We start from the raw sequence: 27794 nt of genomic DNA on the forward strand, positions 1-27794 counted from the left end.
AATGCCTACCTGCAGTTAAAGAAAACTGAAAGAAAGGACTTCAGACCAATCAATGGAGTACTCTGGTGACAAGACCTAGGTAGTGGAAGATGTAGGCTCTAGTTAACACTAATGTACAACTAATTTTGCAAATTACTGGTTTAAGAATTTTTGTAGAGTTCCTTGTCTCTCTTACAGTTTAAGATATAAAGAGTGGCTTCATGATGAGGTTGAATAATGGAAAGGACAGAACAGGTCTCCCAGAGTAAAAGTTCAGAGAACAGTCTTGATGAGAAAGCTACCAAATCTGTAAGACTGAACTATTCATCTCTCATTAATAATAATTGCTGATATTTATTGTTAATTATGGGCCAGGAGTAGTTTTCAATGATGTATGTGCACATTCTATTTCTAAGTGCTCATAGGAAATAAACAAAAAAAAATTTTAAACTGGGGCTAAACTGATTTTATTTTTCAAATTTTAACTACTCCACTTCATATGATATTTCTTAAATAAAAATATGTATAACACCACAAAACCAATGGATGATTATCAGGGTTGTGACTTAATATATTCTTAAGTAAATATTTTGTTAATTCATATTAATATCCAGTCTCATTCTGGATCACCTAGAAAATAATTTTATAATCAAATTAAGCCACTAATGTCAATATCTACATTTGTGTTTAAAATGACATTGAGTAAAAAGTGCAACTTGTCCACCTATAATGAATGAGAAAGGAACAGAGTGATTTACAAAGACATATTCTCTGATCCCACCAAGAGAAGGCCAAATGCTATCAGGGTTCACAGTGAAAATGAATATTAATAAAGATGCACCAAAAAATTGGAACCAGAATTAAGTCATCACCTGACCCATAAAAATCTGGCATATGCAAAAGAACTTTTATAGCCATCTCTTAGTGAAGGATACAGAGAGACATGGAGCCAATAGTGGGAAAGGAAGGAAGAAAGGAAGGAAGGAAGGAAGGAAGGAAGGAAGGAAGGAAGGAAGGAAGGAAGGAAGGAAGGAAGGGAGGGAGGGAGGGAGGGAGGGAGGGAGAGAGGGAGGGAGGAAAGAAGGAAAGAAAGAAAGGGAGAAAGAGAGAAAGAAAGAAACATATATATGAATGAAAGAATATATATATGAATGAAAGAGAGAGAGGTGATGAGGAATTGGCAAAGAAAATTGTGAAGAATAGCTCCCTAGAACTCAGGGTAATCCTACAGGCTGGAGACCCAGGAGAACCCACAGGGTATAATTCTTGACTAAACCCAAAGGAATAAGAACCAGGAAAATCCATGATGCTGTTCCAGTCCAAAGTTCAATAGGCTTGTAATTCAGGAAAAAGCCAGTGTGAAGACAAATGAGAAGATTTTCTTTTTTCCAGGAAGGATCAGCCTTTTTGTTTTATCCAGGCTACCAACTGTTGGATGGAATCACCCCTATGAGGGAGGGCAATCTACTCTGCTCAGTCTATCCACCAGCATGCTAACCACATCCAAAATTATCCTCACTGAAACACCCAAATGATGTTTGACCAAATATCTAGTAATCTCATCATCCAGTCAAATTGACACATAAAATTAACCTTCACACTATCTGTAAGTATTCATGGTATAGGGAAATTCAGAGTCAGAGTGACTAAATCATCCATCACCTTAATAAATGATAACTTAATATAATTAATCTCATCCTTGTTTGACTTATATTTGTAAGTTTATGTTAGCTTTACATCATGAAATGTTTGCACATAGCTGTAGATTTTTATGTATTTAGTTAACATTGTAGGGGATACATGTGAAAAATGAATTTTACCATTGAAAAGCACTATAAATTTTACTAATAATATCTGAAACTATATTGCACAAAAACAGGCACATCTCAAGACAATGATGTAATAAAGTATCAATTTTGTGTGGGGATAAATTTGGCATTGAATATGAGATTTGTTTTCTTCATAATTTGATTCATAGCTCTAATGATTTTTGTGATCCTATCCAGCTCTATTTATAGTACAGAATCAGCCAGGAAAAGAATAGCAACATCCCAGATCTTGTCAGTTTGTGTCACAGCTTTAGTGTCCCACAAACAAGCTAATATCAGTGAGAATGTTACAAGAGACCTTTATCACATGCATAATGTTTACCATCTGTTTGTGACAATCTTTATACAATGATTAGTTTTAACTAATATTTGGATAACTGCTCAAAGCTTTATCTACATAAGCTACTTGAATTTTGTTTCATGTAGTCAAGGAAACTTTGGAAAAGAGAAGTATATGTATTTTCAGAGATGACACATGTTCTGTAGATGGTTTCTTGGAAGTTAAAAGTGTACCCATTCAAAGTCTTTCTTTTCCAATACTCATGTTTTCAACATTCTCATTGATTGTTGGAGTTAGAGCTGTTCAGCCCAAATTTGCCCCATATGCAGAGGTACTTGGAAATGTACATGGAAATTCATTTCCTCCTTGTTCCTCATTTACTCACATTCCATTATATGGTACCTTCTGACCCCATCTTCACAGACACATTCTCTCTGGATTTTACACAGGGAAATGATTTCCCCCACTTCATTCTGTGTTGAAAACTGGCTCTTCCTCAGATTAATGCCATTTCCCTTTTTATGACACAATACCCCAGAAGCAATCGGCCTTTGTATTGCCAAAGAGTCCCATACTCCCCTCCAACCCAGGGAGTAGAATGCCCTGGAGAAAGTTAGTTTCTCCTCAAATTCTCTGGGAACAGGAGAGCATTATAGGAAAATACAAAGAACCCATGTACTATATTAAGGTTTGTGTGTGGGGTTTTTTGTTTGTTTGTTCTGTGTTTAGCTATAGTGTACTGAGCTTGAGTCTTATAGAAATTTACTTATTCAACATGTATCAAGGACCAACTATTGGGGGTTTATCTTACCCTTAAGAATCATCTTTGCTGGACTTTGAAATTTAAGCACTTTCAGATATAAGCAATTGGATTGTCTTTGTAGTAACAGTTCTTTGATGACCAAGATGATTCTAACTTATTGGATTTCTGTTTACACTGTGTGACATCTGACTGGTTCTTATTAATGGTGCAGGTAGTTAGTGCTATGGCAATGAGTCCAGGGCTGGATTCTGACTGGGAGCAAAATAGGTAGAGAGAGGATGCCACACTCTTCACTGCCAGTGGGACTATGCTTGTCAACTCACTTTGCCTGTCTTGCCCTCTAATATTCAAATAATAACTATATTTCTGACTTATGTCAAATTATTAAATGGTATGTTTTCAGATTCATGATTTTGTGTAATTTTCACATCTATCCTGAGAGAAAGTCCTATTATAATCATGAAAATTTTATAGAAGAAACTGAGTTCCAGTGACTAAGAATTTCCTAAGGTTTCTGGGACTAGACCCCAGCTTGTTTCTACTATATTATATTACCTTCCAGCTTGAACTCCAGAAATTGATATAGCTTCTCTTTGAATAAATTAAAAAGGAAGAGTTAAGTACTTATTTCCATATCATAGTTATTTCCACTACCAGGGATGTATGTAGCTTAGTGGTAGAGCACTTGCCTAGCATAGTCAAGGCCCTGGGTTAGATCCCCAGCACCTAAAGAAAAGAAAAGAAAAAGCTTATTTCCACTAAGTTCTATGATCCCCCAAAAAAATATCTGCTAAATAGAGAATACTTGGAATAGCTTCAAGAAATAGAAAACAAAAGTAAATATGATCACAACTTTGGATGAGATCAATATATGAACCCAAATGTAAGTGACAAAACATATATTTATATGTGAAAAAATTTTAAGCCAGCTGATGTTGAAAAGAAGAAAGCATCTACATCCAAGGTAAAACATAGCAGTGTTTCTAATTAGAAAATGTATAGGGTTAGAGACAGAAAGAACTGACATGACTATTGTTTAGGTCTACACCAGAAAACTGGTGTGCATTGTATTATCATATGTCACATGGGATCAGATACTGGGCAAATAAAGAATTGTGGAAATTAGAAAACATGAATATAGATGTTATTTATTCCAGGAAATGGAACACAAATTTGCTGTGAATGGGAAAAGACAAGGTGATCTTATAATTTTCAATGTCCATTTAATTCTCCTGCTTCCAGTATGAGGGTATTCTCTTCTCACACGTGCATCTGCTGTTTAATAATGCCTTGCCAATGCAGAGTACAGCAAATAATATGTGTAATGATGCTACACAGTGCATCTGAACATGAACCTCCAATTGAAAACACCAAAGGGCAATCAGGGAGCCATCACCCCGACTTAAGTGCTTGACCTAATGTGTACTGTTTTGTGGAAATAATGTTCATCTTCTTCTTAGAGATGATGGCAATGACTATTTCTCTCCATCTGGCTTAAATACCCCCTGGGAAAAAAAGGAATTTATTCTTAAGAAAGAATTTGCATAAGTATTTCTAGAAATTGAAATATTAAGTTAAATATATTGATTTATGATATACATAAGAGATAGGATATGCAAACCAAGATAATTCATTTCCACTTAATAAAATAGTAAGTTGCACAATCTCTCTTGCACAACATTCTTAGACATTTTGACAATTTTCACGCTCTAAGGATTGCCTATTTAAAATTCTTCACTTAATAAAGTAAAATAGGCAATTTTTTTCTTAAGTTAATTTTCATCTTCCATTGGGAGAAAAGTTGTCTCCTTATCTTTGTTCACATTTTCCTTACTGCAAAAAATTTTTAGCAAACACTAAGTGAAAATATTGTCCATTTAGTCCCTATCCAGTACAGCATCTGAAAAATATGTATTATGAATTCAGTAGAAAAGCCTAAAAAAAGTTTTAAGGGCCCAATTCTCTAATTATCCCCATACCTCTGTAATTAGGCCTTCTTCAGATGCACAGGATGAGCTTTGCAAGATTAGACAGCAAACACACCCTGGATTAGGCAATACAGAGGCAAAATGATAGACCATCAGTCCTCTAATATGTATCCAATAGTGTTGTGTAAGGCAGTTGGGTTTTTTGCCCAGTTTATTAATAGTTATAAGGAATGATTTGCTAGTAAGTTCCCTTAAAAATGAAACATTGCTGAATATTTTTGATGAAAATAGTCTTATCAAGGATGATCATCAAAAATGATCAGCATCTGCAGCAGGGTCACTGGTCCATCATAGTGGCCACTAACACGAACTGCACCTGTGCAGACTGGATGAATTCCAAACCTGCCTAGACATACCCAGAGAGTCAGACAGAGCTTCTGTGGCTGGACTCTGGAAACGTTGCCATCAAGATGATGGATTGATCAGACACATTTAATTTTATTCCCTCCTACAACCCACTAAAATATAGTATAGATTTTTTTTTTAATATGTAAAAACCTAAATTTACTGAATGCCGAGGAAACAGAAGAGGAGATAGCACTAACAACATTTGGAAGCTGGAAAGCAGATGGAGAAGTGGTACCTAACACAGGATGCTAAGGAAAGCCAGCTCCTTTGCAGCATTGAGGAAAGCAAGGAACCATTCCAATTTGCTCTGTGGAACCTTCAAAAGATAAAAGACTCTCATTTGACCTGTAGCTTTTGTCATGGTTAATGGCTTTGGATGTGTTTCGTTGGGTGTCAGCTGCACTAGGGAAAAACAAGCTATATTGCAAAACAACTGCAGGGACAGTGGAGATTTTAAGTTAAGTCAAAGTTGATGGGGGCCTGGGGTTGTAGCTCAATGGTACAGCACTTGCCTAGCATGTATGAGGTACTGAGTTTGATCCTCAGCACCACATAAAAATAAAATAAAAGTATTGTGTCCATCCACAACTAAAAAAAAAAAAAATAAGTTGATGGGGTACAAGTGGTTTCGAATAACTTATTTCAAGCCTAGAAATGAATGCTGGGACAAAGCTATATTAAACAAATTTGTGAAAACATCCGTACCCCTGGAGTTTAGCTTCAGACAAAGAAAAAATAAGAGAAAGTGTCATGTTCCTTCTATACTGAAGCTGTTAATGGCCAATTGGTCTCTTACACCCTCTCTCCTTCAACCCTCATGTTCAGGAAAGTACATGTTGATATGGAACCAACCTACCCCCTACCAGGACTGGCAGGGCCATTGCTAACAGTATCTCAGAGGCAGTTGATTTTGAAGCCTGATCCCATCCTGACATCCATGGGTTCCCCCAACAAATAGCAAACTCAAATTTCACTTGTCTAACAAGGGCTGAGTTCCATTCATACACTCAGAGTCCAACAAGGTGTTTTGTTCCCCTCTAAAGATTAACACACTACCAAGAATCAGGGATTATTACTTACCTGATACAAGTGACAAAGTCATATCATAGGCAGAAAACAGAGACTCTGTAGCAAGAAGAAAACTGCAAAGAAAAACTTTATAGCATCTTTATAAGCCCAATAAAGAAAAAGATTAATGATTTAAAATATATGAGAATGTCAATAAAAGGACTAAAAAAATTAAGTTTAGGAAAAATTTCAGAAAGCAGAGGAAAATGATGGAAATGAGAAGAAAAATCAGAGAAGACCTTCAAGAAATCCATCATTCAAATAATGGGAATTCCAGACACTACAGAGGAAGGAAGAATATTTCCTCACCCAGGCAGGCATGCATGTCTAGATGTAAAGTGCTGAGCATGGAAAATCCAGCAGACCCCCATCCAGGGACATCACAATGAAATTTATTTCTTTTTCAAGCATATTAAGCAGGGTTTATTTCAAAAGGAGTGACATAGACTTCTCCAGGGAGAGAGAAGGTGAAATAGTTGGTATCCTGGTGTCCCCAAAAATGAGAGTGTTTTGCCTTTTTCATATGTCCTAGGCTTCCTTTGTTCTCCTGCTCTCTTCCCCTTATCTCTCTCCTTCCTGCATACATGACTAAGCCCAGGAGATGCTCAAGTAGGATGGCCAAAAGGTAAGAAGCAGATGGACAGGAGGGGCCAAGGCGCAGTGACCCCGGCAGGAAGAGGGCGCAGGGTACATTAATTAATAACTTTCGTAACTCCCTAACGATGAAATTTCAGAATACAGTGAAAGGGATATTGCATAAACTTGAGTCTTCTCATCCATGAACTTGATACATTTCTGCATTTATTTAGGTCTTTAATGTCCTTAGATAAGATTGGCGGTAGGGAGCATGTTGCTCCATTAGTTTGGGCTTTTAATTTTATTGTGCTGTAGTAAAAAATTCCATATTCTTTGTGTGAAAATTACTTGTCAATTGTTGATATTTGCTTTGAGTGCTAACATGCAGTCTTCTTTGCAAACATCTCCTGTGCACTTTAAAAGAGTGCAGATGTACTGAGTCTGCTGTCCTTCACCACAGCGATGCTCTATCAATCTATTTATATTTGTTCACTAGATAACACTTGTGAAAGTTGTATCTGGAGCACGAGCAATAAGTAGAATTCCTTCCTCCTTCTGAAGTTAGAACCCTTGAAATATAAGCACAAGTGTCAGCAGATAAAAATGAAAATATCTTGTTTTATACTGAAAGCTGAAATGGGACTATGTGTTTATGGTGACTAATGTTTCACCTAAGAATTATCATCAAATCACAAGTATAGCTTAAAAAAATTATAGATTTCCCTAAAAGGAACAGAGTTTGCCTCCGTTCACCACAAGGTAAAGAGCAGGGAAGATCATATCTTCTCTGTGGGCAAGCAAATCTAGAAGGGGGTGAAAAACCAAGAGCTCAGCAGGTGGGTTCCTCATAAGCTGTCAGAGCAGCCAGCCCCCCTCCTATGTGAAGGAGGTAAAAGGAAGGCAAGCAGATGTGAGGAATGTGACCTAGAGGGCATCTAGGCAATGGAGTTCTCATGCATTTGAGCAATCTATCACTGAGTGGTGGTAAAATCTCCACAGTGACTGGGAGTGTTTATTTTGAGAATATGCTAAAGATCATTAGGCTCAAAACTGCATTGAATAGTTTCTCTAGTTATTATGTGATGACTTTCATTAACTTAATTCTGTAAGCCCGTTCTTTTTTTAATATAACAATATCAGCTATCCCTTGCTTACTATTTCCCTTGAGTTTATTTTTCCAAGCTTCCCATCCTTTCTGTATTTGGGTGGGTTGCTGGATAATTTTTTAAATACAAACCAAAGCATTTCCTATTCTAATTTAACGCATTTCATTTAGAGATTACTTAATTATTTGCTTACAGCTTTTATCATTTGATTTTTATGCTCTTACTTAAAACAGATTTTATTTGTTTCTTTGGTTATTTGTTCCTTCTTGACTCCTGTTAGATTTTGTTAATCCTGTGTTCCTGCATGGATTAGTAATGTATGTATTCCGTATTCAATTTTTAAGTGTTTAGCCTTGGATTTTTAACATTCATTAAAATACATCATTGTCTGGACAAAACTTAAAAGTTTAATTAAGATTTCTCACTTCCTTCCAAACCATACAAATCAGTTGCAATTCTCTAACAATTATTTTCAAGTGTCATAATCACGTTGCTTTAGCCCCCTACTTAATCATGGTTTTTTCAACCAGTGCTCACAGTTACTTTGATGTTTGTTGATTACTCTGATCTCCTCACAGCTCCCACACCACTCTTTCATTCCAAGCTCAGTTTCTTGCATTTTTAAGTGTCTTCTTTAGTAATTATTTTAGAATTGATTGTGAGGGGTTAAAACACTGATTCTTTGTTGAAAATATCCTCATCTTTTACACATCATTTAACTCTAAGTAGAATTCAATGTTGGCATTTGTATTCTTTTGAATTTAGAGTAAATTAATCTACTTATTTTAGCTTCTATTATTGCTTTTTAAAATTAATGTTTCATTCTTATAAAGGCAATCTATCTTTTCCCTGGTGACTTTGAAAATTTTATATTTGTGTTTGACAACAGAATACCATTAGCATGTGACTGGATGTCAATTTTTTTTTACTATTTTAATTTACAATAGTTTTAAGTCCACATTCTCACCAATGTAAACAAAATACAACATTTTGTTAATATAACTAGGAGTATTTTATCAACCTTTTACTTTAAAAATATAATCCTCAGAAATATTAAAAATTCTTATAGCCAAGATTGTAAATTCTTATAATTAAGTAAGTATATGACTGAGAACTGTAGGACATTTAATAGATATACTTCTAATACTTTAATTACCAAATGTGCAAAAAAATTACCATTTATATTTTCTCTTTGAAAACTGGTTCTAGAAGAAATTTTTGAAAATAAACATTTCTAAAATACCTAATAGTAGTATTATTATAAAATGTCTTAGAATATTATGGTACTTTCAAAATCAGATGTGTCTCTGGCTCTTTTTTCTACAGTCTTCAAAAATCAATACAGCAAACTTACGAAAAAGAACTGGATAATCATTAGGGAATAAAATACAGCATCAGGAGCTGGTACCAGGTCCAAAAATTATTCTCTGAATGTCAAATTCTATCCAGAGACAAAAAAAAATCTATTATTAATAGATTTGGGGAGAGCCACCAAAAATTTATTTGATGCAGTCATAAACATATGCTAATGATTCTCTACATTACTCAGAGCTACAATATCACAATAAAGCATACTATTTGAAAGTAAGCTTTGGTTTATAGTCAAATCTATAACTTTTTATAAACTATTGTTCAAGTGATTAGCGATTGAGTTTACTCCTTTAACTCTTACATAGTTTGTCTAAAAAAAAAGGAAAACTAATGAAATTGACCAAATTATGCTAAGTACATATATAAATATACCATGGTGAGTTTCACTTGTATGTATGTCTATAAAGCACCAATTTAAAAAAATAAATAAGTAAATAGAAGGAAGATCAGTGAAGTGAAGGAAAGGAAACAAGGGTAAAAGTGGGGGACAAAAAGAGGGGGAAAGAGGGGTGTCCTAGGGGCTGAAATGGGGCAATCTATATTTCATGCATGTATGATTGTGTCAAAATGAACCTAACTATTATGTATAATGCACTAATTAAAAAATGTTTTAAAAGGGAGAACTAATGATTGCCCTAAAATTTTAAAAGGAACCAAAAGCACTGCCATTAAATCTCACTGTGTCCTACAGAAAATGAAAGAGGCTGCTATGAGGAAAGGCTCAGTGGTTAATCAGACTTTTTAAGTGTCATATAGAAAGTCACAGAGAAAACCTTTAGTGATGATGAAACATGTCCAAAAGTTTACAGAATTGCCAGGGAGCTTGCTTCTATAACCATGCAGTCACTCTACTTTGGTTTTAGGGTTATATTGAAGAGCCTATAGAAAAAATAAAAAAAATAAAAACTCAGCATTTTTTCAGGGTATATCCTGGATTCAAATGACCCAAATTATTGTGCAGGCTTCTCTAATCATACTTCCTAGGATGTGGAATCTTAGTGGACTAATTCCACTGGATTAGTATAAGACTGTATATCCACAGCACCTGTATCCAGAAAAGGATTGTCAATTTCCTCCTAAGGGATCTTTGCCATTATATCACCACTCTTCTTATTTGATGTAAAAGTCTTAAGTTCATATCTAATTTGAATCTTTCATTTCACATTCTGAGTTTCTGTAATGTAATCTTTCTCTTTAAGTTAAAAGAAACTGAGTAGGAGAAACATGTTTTTATAATTTTACAATTCTCTGCCCTGGATTAAGCTCCTAATTTATTCATTCACCCAATTATTACTAAAAGCTTACTAGGTCAATATAAAAATTAATGAGGGAGTCTCTACTCTCAAAGAAACATAGCCATAGTCAATTAGAGTTAAAAGAACCTTAAAGCTCTTGAAAGTGTATCTACAAATTCTACCAAAATACATTTTTCTCTATCAATAAATATCTACTGCTGGATGGTATTTTTAAATAAATGGATGCACCTAATATTCTTAACCTAATTTCTTACTAATGGACAATTAATGGCTTATAATTTTTCACTAACAATGCACTGTTTAACATTTTGTGAATAAATATGTGCACATTTTTTTAATTATTCCCCCAGAATTGCTTCATAAAAACAGAATTATTATGTCTAGGTAAATGTGCATTTTAAACACTTTTGATGTATTTTGGCAAATTTCCCTGAAGAAGGGCTTTCCTTTCCAACACTGATTATTCTCCCCTCTCTGTCCTGCTTCTGTCAATGGGGCAATAGATAATTGCTACCTCATTGTGTTTACGATTGTACTTATTTGCTTCCCAGTAAAACTCATTTTTTCTTACAATCAATTTTTTCTCATAATTACCCATATTTTCTTCACTACTGTTCTATGAGACCATGTGTGTGTTTCACATGGATCATAAGAACTCTATGTTAAAGAGTAGTTCCTCCACATAATATAAACGCAACATTTTCCCCACTTTGCAATTTGTCCTCTTACTTTTTTTTTATTGTGTTTTGTGTTATATAGATGGTCTTTTCTTTATTAAATATTTATATATTTTTGCCTAAAATACCTACAGGTTTCCACCCCCTCCAAAAAAAATTAAGAAATACTAATGTATACATTTTGTTTACTTTTTCATGCTTTATACGTAAGACTTTGGTTTCTGCAAACACTTACTTTAGGGAATACTGTGGGATAAATATTTAGTTTGTTTTTCAAATATTAATTTAATTTTCTAGTTAGCAAGATATTTTGACTAACTCTCCTCTCTCACTGAAAATGCAATCATTTAATGGTTCTTTAATGCTCTCATCTTAAAAGTTCATGGCTAATGTCATCTACCAGATTGCAGCAAAAACAGAAATTGACTGTGAGTTCAAATCTTTGATGGTACAGTGACCAAGAGCATGGTGCTGGGCCAGTGAGTACCACCATTGAGTGGCACAAAACTAGTTTGAGAACAGCCATGTTACCTTGAATAAATCAGTCCATCTGCACCTATTCTAATCCTTAGAATGGTGGAGAACAATTCTACCAAACTCATTCTGTGTTGTGAGAATGAGAGTGATTATTCAGTTATCTATTCAGCAGCATTTATTAAAAGCATAGCATGGAACAGAAGTGTTTTAATGTGCCATGACTATAGCTACCTTGAAAACAGATCACTTCTGGAAACAAATAATTCTGACTTCAGGGTTAGCTTAGCATTGACACCAAATACTGTTCTCTAGTCCTGCTTCCAATATTTAAATCTGCCCTATGCTTACTCCCATTAGATTGGTAGAAAAGACACCTGGTATCTTTTTGTTGTGCTTTTTTTTTTTTTGACTCATCTAAGTGTGAAGAAATTGCATAGTGCACACTGTATATTCATCCTCTGGTATAGTACCTGATACACCCAGAAGTGAATGGAATTGGTAAAAGAGTGAGCAAATTAGCAACAAAATCTAGCTCAAGCAATTTTCTTAAAAATAGAGAAAAAAAATTATCTTTAAAGAAAATCTTCTTTCCTTAGTGAAACTAAGAGAATTTATAATCTGTAAGATAGATGAACAAGAGATATGTAGTGGAGAGAAAAAGTCATTCCCCTGCCTCAGGGAAAAAAAGCCAGTATATTTGTGACAAGAAGCTGGAATCCTCTCCAATTCATCCAGCCACTCTGATTCATTATCAGACTCTTGCCCTCAGTGTATTCTATCTCTGAGTGCTTCCAGTTGCTTAATATGCAAAATTGGCACGTAATCAGCCATCCCAAATGACAAGGAAGTAAAGAAGAGCATCTCCTAATGCACTTTACAAGTAGTAATATGATTGATCGTCTTTGTTCACAACTTAAATATTGATTTGTTGGTGCTTGGAGTCTGTGCATCAAATGATCTTGATCACATACCTTGGGTCGAGGCTTCTGGGTTGGCTGTCTGGCCTCCCCTGCCCACACATTGCCTAACCTCCAGCACCTGTTTCCTCTTCTGTACAAACAGGGGCGAAAACAGTGCCTGCTGCATGAGACTGTTGTAAAAATTAAACTAGTTGCTATTTGTGAAGTGCTCAAAACAGTACCTGGTGCCAAAGCAAGTACTCAGTAGATATTACCAAATGAATCCACATGCTTCACCCTCCCTCCACAGAGGCTTCACGTTATAACCAGGTTTCATTCCTTTCACATAGTTCATAGAACCACACGTCCGGCATGTACCAAAGATTTAAAGTTACACTTATTTTTTTTTTTTAATAACACAACTGTCTATCTTTTCCCCACAAGACTATAAGCCTCCATGGGCAAAAACATGAATTTTTGGCATCTTTTTTTGTGTTGCAATTATGTGCAGAAAAGATTATTCAAAAATCACTGTTTTTTTTTTGTTTAATCTATTAGTATAATAAATTCCCAAACTAGTTTTTCTCTTATGAGTCTTTAGCTAGGTTTGGTATAATTTATAAGTTTAGTTAATTAAATTTCTTTAAGAAAACAATCATTGTATCAAATTATCATCAACCTGGCCTTTTCAGCACACTAACATTTCTGCATAGATGTCAAGACCCATTGTGACTGGATCCTTTACCGCAGCCATAATTGCCAGGTTCTTAATGGGATCTTGAATTCTTTCCAGACGCTTCTTACACAAGGTCACAATCCATTAGGAGTGTTACATTTATTATGAACATCTCTGCCTCTGGTGTTAAAGTGGCATCTGGTTGAAGGCAGTCTTGCTCTCCTGGCATCCTCTGACTTCCAGACAGGAGATTGAATTCTCTCTGCCTGCACATTTGTGTTCACCATGGCAACCCCAGAAGCTAGACCCAATGCCTGGTTCACGAATGAATAGCTTAGGAAGATATTTAAAAAGTTATTCATGAATCCTGTCCAGATACCAACTCACAACGCTTAGAAAAGAAAAGTAAATCCCTTAAAGCTCAAATTTATGTAGTTATCTTGGAAAAAAACAAGGTATTTTTAATTGCCTAGATTCCTCATAGCTCCTTGTTAAGCTCTAGCTTAACAAGAGGTATAAAACCATGACTAATATATTCACATTCCACTCCAGTCCCTATTAAAAAAAAAAAAAAGGAATCCCTAGTTTATTCATCTTGCCTAATGACACAGAAGGGCAAAACAAGTACCCAAACAATGAATAATAATGCAAGAGCTCTGGCTGTGAAATCAATACGTCACTACAGTAGAGCTTTGCTTGGTCTTAATGTGCTCATCCCTGGATGCAGTGGAGCTTCCATTCTGAATTATATGTATGTATTGACCTAGTTATATAAATATTGACTTTTCCTTATATGAAGCTTTTTTTAAACCTCACTGTAATTATGATGCTAATATTTGTGGCTGTAGTAACACTGAATTTAAATCTGTTAATTGGGACAGATAGTAGCATGACATTGAGATAATTCAGAATCACACTGGTGACACTAAATAATAATTGATAGATCAGTTATCCCCTAAATATTATAATAGAAAACTTCTTAAGAAGACAATTACTTCATCCCAAATAAATTAGGAGCTGGTCTCTTCCTTAGCTTGTGATGTTTTGAAACACACAGAAGTAATGATGAGGATGTGACTGGATCTTGGTCCATGACTATACCTGACTTTTTTTTTAATCCAACACTTGATCCTTAACCTCAGTCTCCAATTTACCTATTGATGACTTTCTTGATCTATTGACAGATGTCTATGCCCCCATCTCCACATCTATGTGCATAAAAGGGATAAATTCACCATTTTTTCTTATTTTTCTTTAATATATTTCCAATAAAGATTCTATGCCTGATCCCTCTTGTGTGTGAAATCTAAAGCAGTCAAACTCATAAAAGTAGAGTATAGAAAGGTGATTGCCAGGGGCTTTGAGTAGAGAGGAATGGGGAGATGCTGGTCAAAAGGAATGAAGTTTCTGTTAGGAAGAAAAAGTTTTTGAAACTATTGCACAGACTGGGAACTATAGCTAATAATAAGGTATATATCAAAACTGCTACAAAAGTAAATTTCAAATGTTTTCATTGTAAAACAGGAACATGGCTATATTAATTAGTTGGATTTAATTATTCCACATTGTATTGATAAATCATAGCATCACTTTGTATTCCACAAATATATACAGTTGTAATTTGTTAATGAAAAATAAAAATAAATTTACAAAAGATCCTATGGACAATTATTCTACTAGGGTCTAGTAGACCCTATTTATTCTAATACAAATATGGTCAGTGAAACTTCTACTTTTAAAAAAATCCTATCCAAGTATTTTCTCTTACTTGGTTTTATTTTCATGAGAAAATTTTTCAGTTACTTACAGGTAGTACATCTCTGGGACAAGCAATAACACTATACCTCAGGATATTTATTATTATTGTTACTACTACTACTACTACTACTACTACTACTACTAACTACTACTACTGTTTTGCTTTCTTACTATTACGTGATATAAGAAAAATGCCCCAAAAGCTTTAAAATGCAAGAAAGTATTTTGGTTTGCTCTCATGGCATTTCTGGAATTGCCACCCAGTGCAGTAGGTCCGAAATCAGCCCACCACATTCTCTTTCGGAGTTAGACCAGCACAGAGTGCCAGTAAAAGCTATGGTGCCCACACTCTGGGTTTAAGAGCTGCTCCAGACTCTCACAGCAAGGAGTTATGCATCACCCTTTGCTTTCTTCTTTGCCCCTGCAGGGATGCCGGATGGCACGAACTTCACGGATGTAAAGCAAATCCATCACACCGGCAGCAGCAGTACTCTGGACGCCACTGGAGCAGGATGTGTGGCAGGGACCCAGCCTATGACATTCATTCTGATGGGTGTACTGATGCTACTTCTGGGGCTGTGGTAACAGAACTCTTCTGCCTTGATATCCCTTACTGGGGTCTTGATTTCTCCCTTCTCTTCATAAACCTGGAATAGAAGATGTTTTTAATGTAGCAGTTATATTTATGAGAAGGGCTGTCCCACTCATTTCATGGAAGCCAAGTTGGGATATTAACAATTATTACCTAAACATCGATGTTTAGACGACAGATAGACTCTTTAAAATGCATCTTCCTTGAATCTAATGTAAACCTTCTTAAATTCTGAAATGTTAAATCTGAAAATGTGACAAGCACAGAAGTGACATTGAATAAGAAGGATTTAGTGTATCTCTGATTTTATTCTTCTGGATTCTAAACCCCTTCCTTTCTAAATTAAAAAACATTTTCATTTGAAGGTGTATTTGCCAGACAAAACAATACCACAATGTGTTTCTTAAAGCTCTGGAATTAGAATTACACTAAGTCAATCAAAACACACCATGGCTAGTATTATGCATGCACTGTCAAGAGATTCTTTCATTTTTGCAAGCTAAAGAAGGAAATTACTAAAAGTCTTTAAGTTATAGAGTAGATGACTAAGGATAGTTTACATAATTTCACTGACAAAGCTTGATAAGTCTTATCCACTGTAATTTAGCCACTGACAAATCTTAAAGCTGAGTATTTTCATAGCACCTGACTTGTATCCCATTAAATTCAAAATGCATCTTTGATGTTGTGGCTCTGTCCCCTCCTCTCTCATAGCCTAATGGATTTAGATATGTTGCAAAGTACACTCTTGCTCTAGGACTATCTGCAATAAAGCTACTAATTATTTGATGGAAAAATTAGAGAATATTGATCACTTTCTTCCAGCAAAAATGATATAGCCTCTCATTTTTTCAAAATATCTTTTGCTACTTCTTTTTAAGGGCTGATGTTGGACCATCAGTTGGTATCTATGCATTCCCAAGTGTCTGATGAATACAGACAGGTAATGGGACAGAAGATGTGGCATGTGGTGCTTTAGCTCTTCCCTTAAGTGCAGATTAGCTGAGCAGCTAATCCACCATCCTTAATTTCCCAGTTGTGATAAATTGCCTCAGCGGACATTGATGGGACACATGGAAATCAGTACCACAGGAAGAAGAGATAAGTCAGCTTTTATTAAGAAGTTTCACATCCAAATTCATAGCCAGAAAATATAATTATTATGCAGTCACAGAATAGAAAAGAGACATGCTGAACTTTTAAAGTTAAAAAGAAAAATCAACTTGAAATGACATCTGACAAAGAGATGAAGAGGACGCCCTGGGCGGCACACACTGGTGAAGGAAAGTCAATTTCTCCAAATAGGAAACAACAAGTGATGGGACCTTATCTCTCAGGTTCTCAATCAACCAAGTGACCTGAGGGTGAATTTAAATGGAGCTGCCCATTCAGGATTCTTTTTCTGTTCAAGCATGCCTCACACCGGGAACATTGTTCCACCTGCTGAATTCTGGGCTATTTTCCTAGGCATCTGTTCCATCCGGTGACATCTATTCCTCCACCTACTTGGTATATGAAACATGTGCAGTCACCTCATCAACACTCTACAAACTATAAACTTAAACCTATTTTTTTGAAATCTTTACTTCAACGTCAGCTCTTTCCTTAAACCAGTCTTGGGAAAGAGTAGTACTAAGTCACTCATTTGCCACATTCCAGTCCCATTCAGGGTTGGTTGGTTTGCCATAGCAAAATTTCTGACCCCAAAATTAAGAGAATATAATTTAAAGACAAAAACAAAAGAGCATCATTTAGCAGTCTAAGATACATCTAGATAAAATTAGTTGGTTGAAGATAATTTTAGATATGGCCAGGAAAGGATAAATGCAGGGAATTAATGAGTATTTTTTATCAACCAAATGTGACATACTCAAATGAATGCTGTCTACCAGCTATGCACTCTGCAGACTAAACATGTCAGGAAAATGCCGCAAGAGCTCTAAGTTCTGGGAGGTTTTCATAATTTCTTTTAAGAGCCTGAGGCATAAATTTATATATATATATAATGCAGATGTCTCACTAAGGTGCCCAAGTTGACTTCAAATGTTTGATCCTTCCACCTCAGCTTCCAAGTAGCCAGGGATCCTCATTATACCCAATTTTAACATTTACATTCATAATGAATACATTCATCATCCTTCAATACTGTGTTCCATGACATTTTGTATTTATATAGCTATTTATAATTCACCAAGTCTTCCAAATAAGATGAAGAATCCCATTTGACTTTTCTCACCCCTCAAAGAAGAGGTAAATTTTTATTTGAATAAAAACAATGATACTTTTGAAAAATATGACTCTGAATTTTCATCCAGAGTTCTCCATAAGACCTAAGAAAGTTTTGAACAATGGTAAAACTATTAGAATAGTGTTCCATGATGACTTAACAGCATCTAAGTGAATGTATATATTTAAAGTATCACTCACATCTTTATAATCAAATTCTATACTGGAGTAATTTAAACAAATTCATTTTCTTGAATTCAGAGTTACTTTTACATATGTTTAAGTAACACTAAAACTTAGTCCCAGAGATTGGGGATGTAGCATGGTGGTAGAGCACACGTGTAACATGAGTGAGGCCCTCTATTCAATCCACAGCACCAAAAAACACAAAACAAAAATCTCTTAGTCCAGTGTTTTGCATATATTGGGGACAAATCAGTTAAAAAATCAGAGCTAACATTAAAATTTATTAACTTGGTCCTTCCTTTTTATAGACACCATGATAAATGCCTTGATAGATAATCTCATTTAATCTTCCAAATTGCATGTCCCTTCCATTTACCAATGAGGGAATGGAGGTTAAGGACTATGGATTTTTTCTGGTATCATACAAGTTATCATAGTAGAATCAGATTGATGTGCATAATGCTTGTAAATAATCTATTTATACTACTGGCTCAAAGACATGATAGTTTGTGAACAAGAGAGAAGAACCATAGGTTAGCATAAAAATCATTTCAGTTCATTTGTCTCCAACTGTGGTTTAAAAACAAATTGATTGTATAATTACGATTGCATAATTATTCAAATTGCATGTTACTGTAAAAAACGTAAAGAAAGGGAAAATGGAAACACTGACTTATTTTTAGTACCAATTGTTATTCTCCTACATACTCAAACCCCCTTCGAACAAATAAGCCCCCAACATAAATTGGCTACCAAAAATGAGGAAGAAAATACAACTTTTATAACCATGATGGGATCAGGAAATTTCTTTTTGTCTTCTATACACCAAGGGTACAAAACATTTCTTCACAAATCTGACACAGTGGATAGCGTAAAAATTAAGAAGGAAGACAAGAAGGAAGGGAAAGGGTGTGGTGGGCTACCCCAGTTTTGCCTTTTTAATCCTATATTATTCAAGAGCATTCTATGGTGAAATAATGTCTGCAGTGTTTTCTTCTCACTAAAACATAGAAGTTAATAAGCTATTTTTCCAAACACTCGTATTTTACAAAGTACTTAATAATAATGATCTTTTGAAAAGGACTCAATTTATTCCTAATTACTTTCAGTCACTTAAAATATTGTTTCTATCACCAAAACACTCGAAGTACCATGAGAAATGTTTCTCCTTTAGTGAATGAATTCAACCTAGTCTTCTGTTATTCTGTGAGAAATTCACGAAGCAGGCTGTGAGGTCAGTATTTCTGTAAACTGCCAGCTTGGAAGTCAAATACAATGACATGAGTTGAATGAAAATTCAATAATAATAATAATTCTTAATGTTGCTAGGTATGAATTTGTCTCATCAAGTTTTTCTTTGAACGTAGATTGTTGTATTATAAGTCAAGTCTGATTAAAATGTAGATGAAACCTAATTCTCAGATTGAAAGTCTGCTTTCTTTGACTTTACAAAGTTTACACAGTGACTAAATGGCTATTATATGACTATTTTTATAAATGGAGATCTAATCAAATGCAGTTTTTCAAACTCCTTTCAATTTCCACATGCAGAAAAGGAATAATTCATCACAATCTAATTAATATCCTCATAGTACCAACAACAAGAACTTACGTGGCAGAGGGTGGGGTGGGGGGTGAAGGTCTGTGGATAAATCTGCGCACATCTGACTTCCCAATTTGCACACTGGAACCGTCTTCACCAAGAAGTCAGTGAGGAGATCTCACAGCTGTAAAGTTTTGCTCTTGCTCTATCAAAAAGCAGTGTGAGGGAAAAAGGAATGCAGCATTCAAAACAGAACAATGGCTGTGTAGGAATCAAAAGTGGTTAGAGAGAGAAGAAAGAGGATGAGCACTCCAGGATCAATGACTGTGGTAATTTGGTAAGTGAACACCTACTTTCATAAATTTAGTTTTCTTTTATTTGGTTGGTTCTTTTTAATCTATACGTGAGAGTAGAATTCATTTTGATAGAATCATACAAGCATGGAATACATCTTATTCTAATCAGGACCCCATTTTCATGAAGCTTCCTTAAATTTTGATTCTCACCTTTGAAAAACAATAGGCTAGAAGGAATGAGGGTCTGATTTTCCCCAGCTAGGGTCGCCAGCATGGGAAGAAGGCCAAAAGGTCAGTTTCAGACAAATGGTATGAGCAGCGGTGTTTTCAAAAGAGACCCCGACTCCAGAGCTGTGGTTGGAGTTCCACATCCAAAGAATGGGATGTGCTCTCCTATGCCACATGCCCACTCCTCTGTTACCCCAGCCGTATTTGCAATCACCCACATACCTTGGTTTGCTGTAGTTGCATTTTCTTTCTCTTCTCCTATCTGTACAAACTGAAATAACGGTATCTAACTGGCAGAGTTACTCAGAGGACCAGATAATGGGCCACCTGTTAGGAACCCACCAAGCCCATGAAGAGCCTTAGTTATTCCTGTTTGTTTCTTCCCCATGTGTTCCCAGGATGGGAACCAGAAATGTTAGTTACAGATTTTACCTATTAATACATTTCTGATATGGAAAGAAAGCATCAAGAAGGAAATTCAAAAACAGGGTTTCTGGAGGGGAGACAGAAAAAAGCTTTGGAATAAAGAAGGGGTAGAGAGGACGCAGGCCTGTCTGTCTTATGTTTTGTGTTTTGCTTATCCTCATTCTTGCTACAAGACTTATTTACTGGAATTTTATTTTCAAAAGATAGTGGGAGTTTATTAGCTATACAAGGATATTAGCTTCAATCAATTATTTTACTGTGAATTCTTTTCTACTTATGAAAATTTGTAAACCCCAGCCACCTAATCCTGCTTGAAAGTCTTGTTTTTTATTGTTATATTTATGGTCAGTGCTAGGCATGGAACCCAGGGTCTCACACAGGCTAGGCAAATGCTGTACCACTGAGCTACACCCCAGCCCCAGCTAAGGTCTTCCTGACTGGCCTAGTCAGAGTGTGTCTGTCCAAGTCACATGTGTAATTTAAACAAATTCATTTTCTTGAATTCTTCTGACGGCTCCAGTGGGCAAGAGAACTCTGATCAGTGGACAAGCAGTTGCTGAGCATCTCACCAAATTTACCATTTCTGATGACAAAATCACTCTAAGTTCCCATTGCCACAGCAAGCATTCTAAAACAGGTCAGGCTTTAAAAACGTCTTTTCACTATACCATTTGGTCTCCCAGGTCTCAGGAAATCCTGAATTGTTGAGTTAAATTTAAATTTTAGATAGTTCAGGACATTGAAATGTTTTCCTTGTTTCATTCACTTTTTTATTTTCATCTGGTCTCTTGGATATTTTTCATCTGTCTTTCTTTTATCTCAAATTTAGCTCTATAAAGAAGGGTTAGCCTTTAGCATATGGACTCTATGCCAGATGCCGATTGTGACTATTTAATGTGGTACCTGGGTTCAACCAAAGACTCAAAACAGCCATAAAGAAGAATGAAATTATGGCATTTGCCAGTAAATGGGTGGAACTGGTGATTATCATGCTAAGTGAAATAAACTAATCCCAGAAAACCAAAGGCCGAATGTTTTCTCTGATACAAGCATACTAATTCAAAATAAAGGAGGAGGGTGTGTAGAAAAGAATAGAAGTACTTTGGATTAGACTAAAGGGAATGAAGGGAAGGGAGGGGGAATGGGAATATGAAAGATAGTTGAATGAGTTTGGACATTGCTATCCTATGTGTATATATGATCAAACGATCAATGTAATTCTGCATCATGTACAACCAAAAGAATGAGAAGTTATACTCCATACATATATGTCAAAATTCCTTCTACTATCATGTATAACTATTTAGAACAAATATTAAAAAGCATCCAAAACTGCAAGAAAACACAGAACAAATACACTTTCAAAGGTTTTAATGTTAATTTTCCAAAGAACTTTCAACACGTCCTGTAACTCTTTAAAGACCAGCTCCTCAACTTCAAAATGATATGGTTAACCTAGATAATTCCTAAATTTCATTCTATAATTCCATATTTTAGGGCTAAAGGAGAAAACATTATTGATATGGTGAATCAGAACATACGTTTACTGATGTCTTACCTACAGTTACTTAAGATGTAAATGGTATTTTAAAAAGCAACACATAAAACATGATTTTAGATACAATTTTATGTATATGTTTAAAATTCAGATTTCTTTATCACATAGAGGAATGTGGCTTTTCTGTGCAAAATTGATTGGAATAATATTTTTATGAGTAAAACGAATGAGAAATGGAACAAATATTCTTCAGCTTTCAGTTAATGGATAGGACAATATGTCTGAGCAAAGAAATTTATCATATAAATAGTCACTGGCTGTTTATTGTTCTCTCTGATCTTAAGAAATTAAGATGTGGGTTTATCACTAATTTGGTTGTGGTATGTCTTAATTCTCAAAAACCAATTTATATGTAGGGAGGTACCTTTGAAAAACCCAAAAGGAAAAAAGGGTGTTTGTGGAAGTAAGAGATGAAGTTTTAAAAATTAGACCCTATTTTTTCTTCTAACAGTGTTTCCCAGGAGGCCCCTTTTAAATAGGCGTAAACAAATGTTGTTGCCTCTGATGATTTATTGCAGAACAAGGCGACAGAGCACAGAAGCATGTTATCAGGGCCTCTGCAGTGCAGGGGCTAATTCAGAAAATGAAGAAAGACCGAAAGGGCCACAGTTGAAGCAAATGCTCTGTATCACTCAGCACGTAAGCAGATGGAAGCTTGGAATCACGGCTTATGTAAAAGGATAGTTTATAAATATATGGTGTGTTTGTAATTTTAGTATTTCATTTTCCTCATTTGTAAAAAATTTGAAGAGATTCAAGAGAATTTCATCACAGATGGTTAGCTGCAATAAATTTATGTTGAATAATTTTACTTTATTTCCACTTCAGCTACGAAACTATTACAGTATAAACATGCAAACACATACACATTTATCTCTATAAAATAGATGTATGTTGATGCATATACTTATTGTTGTTATTGTGCTTATGCTTATATGCATATTTGCATAAACTTGCTTTTATGTCAATCATTCCTTTTTTTAAAATTCAAAGATCAAGAATATTGGTTAAGTAGCCATTTGAAAATTTGGTATTATATTACTTTTCCATGTAGACTTTCATGTTTCATTTCAAATGGATCAGCAATAAACAAAATTCTTAATATACACAAGAAAATGTACATAACAGGGCAACAAATAAGATGCCATACCAACTGGTTATATTAGAGAAATCCCCATTTTTAAAGACTTAGGAACAAATTCTGTTTTTCTTAATAAACCATTCTTCTGGGGAATCATGCAATGCAATGGGTAAGTTTATCATTGTAGTTGTTGTTGTTGTTTTAAAAAGACAAAGTGAAACATTTAACCACTCACTTGCTTTTAGTTTCTTAGAGTCAAAGTGGCCAAGGAAGCAATGACCATTCAGTATAATTAAAATTTATCCTCATTTTCTGCAAGTCACCAATTTTTGTGTTTTCTCTCTATCAGTGATGTTACATTTTAGGACCCCCCCAAATTTCATTTTCTATAAATCAGTGACTGCCTGGGAGAGGAGGTGTGAAACATGAACTCAGGCTTAGAAATAAGATCAGTCCTGGTTTTACCTGGGATAGCATCAATTAATGGTGTTACCAGAGGCAGCAATTTTATCTCAACTACCTGCAAAATAAAGGTGAAAGATTTGTTGGGAAGGTTTATTTAATCACTATGTGTATCTATCATGACCAGTATATTGTAGTATTACAGAAATATGAGTTAATATTTTATCAGAATATTTCCTTAAGTAAAATCTTCCACATGAGGATAAAAGTGAGTGGTTTATAAAGAACCATTGGATTTTAAAACTATACGGACACTTAAAGATCATGCATGTATTTCTTTATTTTTTAGTGAAGAAAGCTGAAGTCCAGAAAGGATATGTGAATTACCTGAAGAAAAACAAGTGGTTGGAAACTAAAGGCCAGAAAAAGTTACTTTTTAAGAAAAAAATCTATGACCTTTGTATTGAATCAAAACTTTTGTTCAAACCAACTGATTAAATATTATATATCCAAATATTCAATAGAAATTGTCCCACAGCCTCAGGGACTAAACAAATAGAAATGGATAGTTGTACCAATTTGAGAGAGAAAAAAAATTAAGGTTACTAAGGGGAAAATTGGGTTACTGAGAGAGGACGAAATATGAATCAATTAATATTGATTAAAAAGTAGCAGTGATTTAATAGAGTTAAATATAATGGTTTTAATATAAATGTTAATCTCTTTTCAAATTCACATTCTGATGCTTAATAGAATGACCAATTTGCTAAAGGATGTTCAGGGTATCTCCATAAATAACATACTCTATTATACAAGTTATAATTTAAAATTGCCTATGGTTTACTGTGAAAATACAGGAAATAAAATTAAGATACATTGTATGTCACATTTAAAGGTTAAAGAAACATATCTTCTTTGCTACTGATATTGTTTTCTACTCTATGTTTTCTACTATATTTTGATTATTTGCAACTTAAGATTTACATGTCTCTGTACCACATTATAATTACACTGTATCTTGAAATATGAACATCAATAGAACATTTGCATATCTACTTTAATTGAAATTTCTTTGTTAGTATTTAAAAATAATACTAGTTTACTGTGCTGTGGCTCTAGTAATTTCAAAATAATGAGAAAACATGAATATTTGAAAGCTTTCTGAACAACTTCCCTTTGGACAAATCCTTCACTCTATTGGAAAACATAAGAGAAAGTCAGCTAGAGTTGAACTATGTGGTCTTTAATTCCTGAAGTTCTGTTCTCTTAAACTCCAGAAGGCTGTTAGCTGTTTGTCTTCTTTGGGACTGAAAAGAAAGGTTGTCTTATATTCCTCTTATTAGCGACCTTTTGTTAACACAGAGTTAATTGTCTCTACATTACAGGAAACCTTAGCAACTAAAAGAATTCCACCCTAGGATACTAACTAGAGAAGATAAATTAATGGACAGTGAATTCATAGCAATTAACAATGAGAGAACTATGAGCAATTTGCATTTCTTATTATCCTTCTAGATTCATTTTTAAAAGTTCCTTTATAAAACTTTATCTTACACAATTTTTTTCTGATACAAAATAAAAATTTCTACTGAAAAAATATTAGAAATATTTTCTTCAAATGTAGGAAATGAGAACCAAAAAAATCACCCAAGAGCTCCAATCTTTTAAGATTTTAATGCTTTTTAAAAGTCATACCTACTTTTAGATATGTAGCTGTATAAAATTCACATATATGTTAGACAGAAATACCTACAGACACAGAGAGATAGAGGGATGCAGTGAGTACATATTTACATAAATATTCAAATATATGATAATTCTGTGTTTACTACTTAAACCATCTCCATTGCTTATCAATATATCATTAATATTTTCTAGGTCAGAAATTTATGGTTCTAAAGATAATTAAAACTGATTTATAGTATTATTCATATTAATGTCACATCATTTATTTAATCAAGTCCCTATTGAAATACAGTAAATAATTACTAATATAATGCTTCAATGAAAATATTTAAAGCTACATTTTAAACACCTCTATGATTACAGAGTTTGATTAGTTTTTCTTTAAGTAGATGAGGAAGAGAAATGTTTATCCTACCAAGAACTAACAAACTAAACAACAACAAAGATAATCAACCTGATTTTTCCATAAAAGTTGATCCATTATGCTTCTTTGACTCACCCTAGTTGAAGCAATTCTTTCCTTAACACAAACTTAGATTACATTTATCTGCCTATTGTCTTTATTTCCCCAATAGATCAAAGGTTACAAAGGTTCTTTGAATCCTTTGTTGTAGCACGGACCTTTAAATTAGCAGATGTCCAAATATGTATTTTGAATCAAAACTACTTGTAATAATAAAAGTTCTGAGAGGGGCCTGGTGTCATGGCTCAGTGGTAGAATGCTCCACTGGCACGTGTAAGGCCCTGGGTTCCATCCTCAGCACCACATAAAAATAAATAAATAAAACAAAGGTATTATGTTCAACTACTATATATATATATATATTTCTGAGGTATCCTAAAGTTTTTGTTTATTATTTGTGGTACTGAGTAGGGAAAATAGGGATGCTTTACCACTGAGCTTTCCATTTTTTATTCTTAGAATCTTGTTGAGTTGCCCAGGCTGGCCTAGAACTTGGGATCCACCTGCCTTAGCTTCCAGAGTCTCTGGGATTATAGGGGTGTACCACCACACTCAGTGAGATGTCCTAACTTTAAACACAAATATCTGAGGGTGGAGGGAGAAAGGGACAAAGAAGTCAATCAGACAACAGCTGTTAGTAAAACTAACAAAAAGACTGTTTAAGTTCCAAACAGTCAATATTTAAGTTTCAATATATTAAAGACCAACCACTTGCCCTCGCCCTGTTTACATATAATTTTTATAGGTGCTCAGCCCAACCAATCCAAAATCAGCAAGTACTTGTGCTTATTGATTTTCTTCCTATCCCAAAGACAGTCCCGCTATGCTTGTCTGGAGCCAGTGTAGGTTGTGGTGCTTTCCTCCCCCAGTGTTTATATAAGATGCTCTTAGCTCTGGCAGCGGACATTTTCCAACTGCTACCTGGTGCTGGTGCTGGAATCACAGGAGATTGTCATAGGACTGGGTCCTTTCCTTTTCTGGCTAGCATATGAAATGACTCAGTTAACTCTTTTACTGCAGAGAATCCTTGGTTTTAGAGTTTTGATTTAATAATAACATGACACCCAATCTCACACACACACACACACACACACACACACACACACACACACACACAGCAATGTTAATTAACCTTAGAAATCCTCCATCTCAAAGTCTAGCCCAGTGTGGTGGTGCATGCCTGTAATCCCAGTGCCTCAGATAGCTGAGACAGGAGGACCAGCAAATTTGCAAGGCCCAAAAATAGTTAGCAAGATCCTGTCTCAAAACACCCTTGCATTCAATCTCCAGTACAAAAAAAAAAAAAAAAAGAAACCTAAAAATGTGACAATAGTAATAATAATAATTTCTTCCCAAAGGAAATTGGAGAAAAAATAAGATCAATCTTTAGATATGGAAAATATTTGGAAAATATTTCTAAGAGAAACACAAATTGTAATTATTATCATTATACTAATAGATCATAATTATTTTTATCATAGCCAAATGTAAAAATTCTCTGAGCCTATACATTTTTCACTACGATGCATCTGGTCTTTTAATGCTACAAAGTTTTCAAGATGTCTGTACTGGAAAGTAGTTTATTAGACTTTGTATGCCTGTCAGGCTACCAGTTCTTTTTGAGAAAAATTGATATATGATCCCTCTTTCCCTTCATAGTTGACTGCATGGAGTCATCTAGGGGAGCACTGACCAGTAGAAATACCAGATGAACCACATATGGCATTTAAAAGTTCCCAGCAGACACATTTTTAAAACGAGCAAAAGGCACAGCTGAAATTAATTTTGTAATGATTTTATTTACCCCAACCTACACAGAATATTACCATTTAAACATGTATGCAGTATAAAATCAAAAGATTTTATAGCCCTTTTTCATTCTAAAGATTTTGAAGTTTTCTGTGTGCTTACTGCACATCTCAATTCAGCAACACACTCTATCGAAAATATTGAGCTAGTGGCTACCACATTGGACCATATAGATCTATTGATGGAAACAACAAGGCATCATGGGAAAAATTATCATTAATAACCACAAAACCTGAGTAATCTTTCC

At 34.8% G+C, this 27794-nt stretch overlaps 1 protein-coding gene across 2 annotated transcripts in view; it reads left to right on the plus strand.

Moving 5' to 3' along the window:
• Positions 1-19470, plus strand: part of Gpc5 (glypican 5) — a 1280165-nt gene extending 1260695 nt beyond the window's left edge. For both annotated transcript variants that reach the window (XM_078016202.1, XM_078016204.1), the window contains exon 8: positions 15479-19470. In XM_078016202.1, the coding sequence (XP_077872328.1) occupies positions 15479-15636 (158 nt within the window). In that variant the 3' untranslated portion in view covers positions 15637-19470. The remainder of the gene's footprint in view (positions 1-15478) is intronic.
• The last annotated feature ends 8324 nt before the right edge of the window (positions 19471-27794 follow it).

The sequence above is a fragment of the Ictidomys tridecemlineatus genome, chromosome 6, assembly GCF_052094955.1.
Source record: "Ictidomys tridecemlineatus isolate mIctTri1 chromosome 6, mIctTri1.hap1, whole genome shotgun sequence".
Lineage (NCBI taxonomy): Eukaryota > Metazoa > Chordata > Mammalia > Rodentia > Sciuridae > Ictidomys > Ictidomys tridecemlineatus.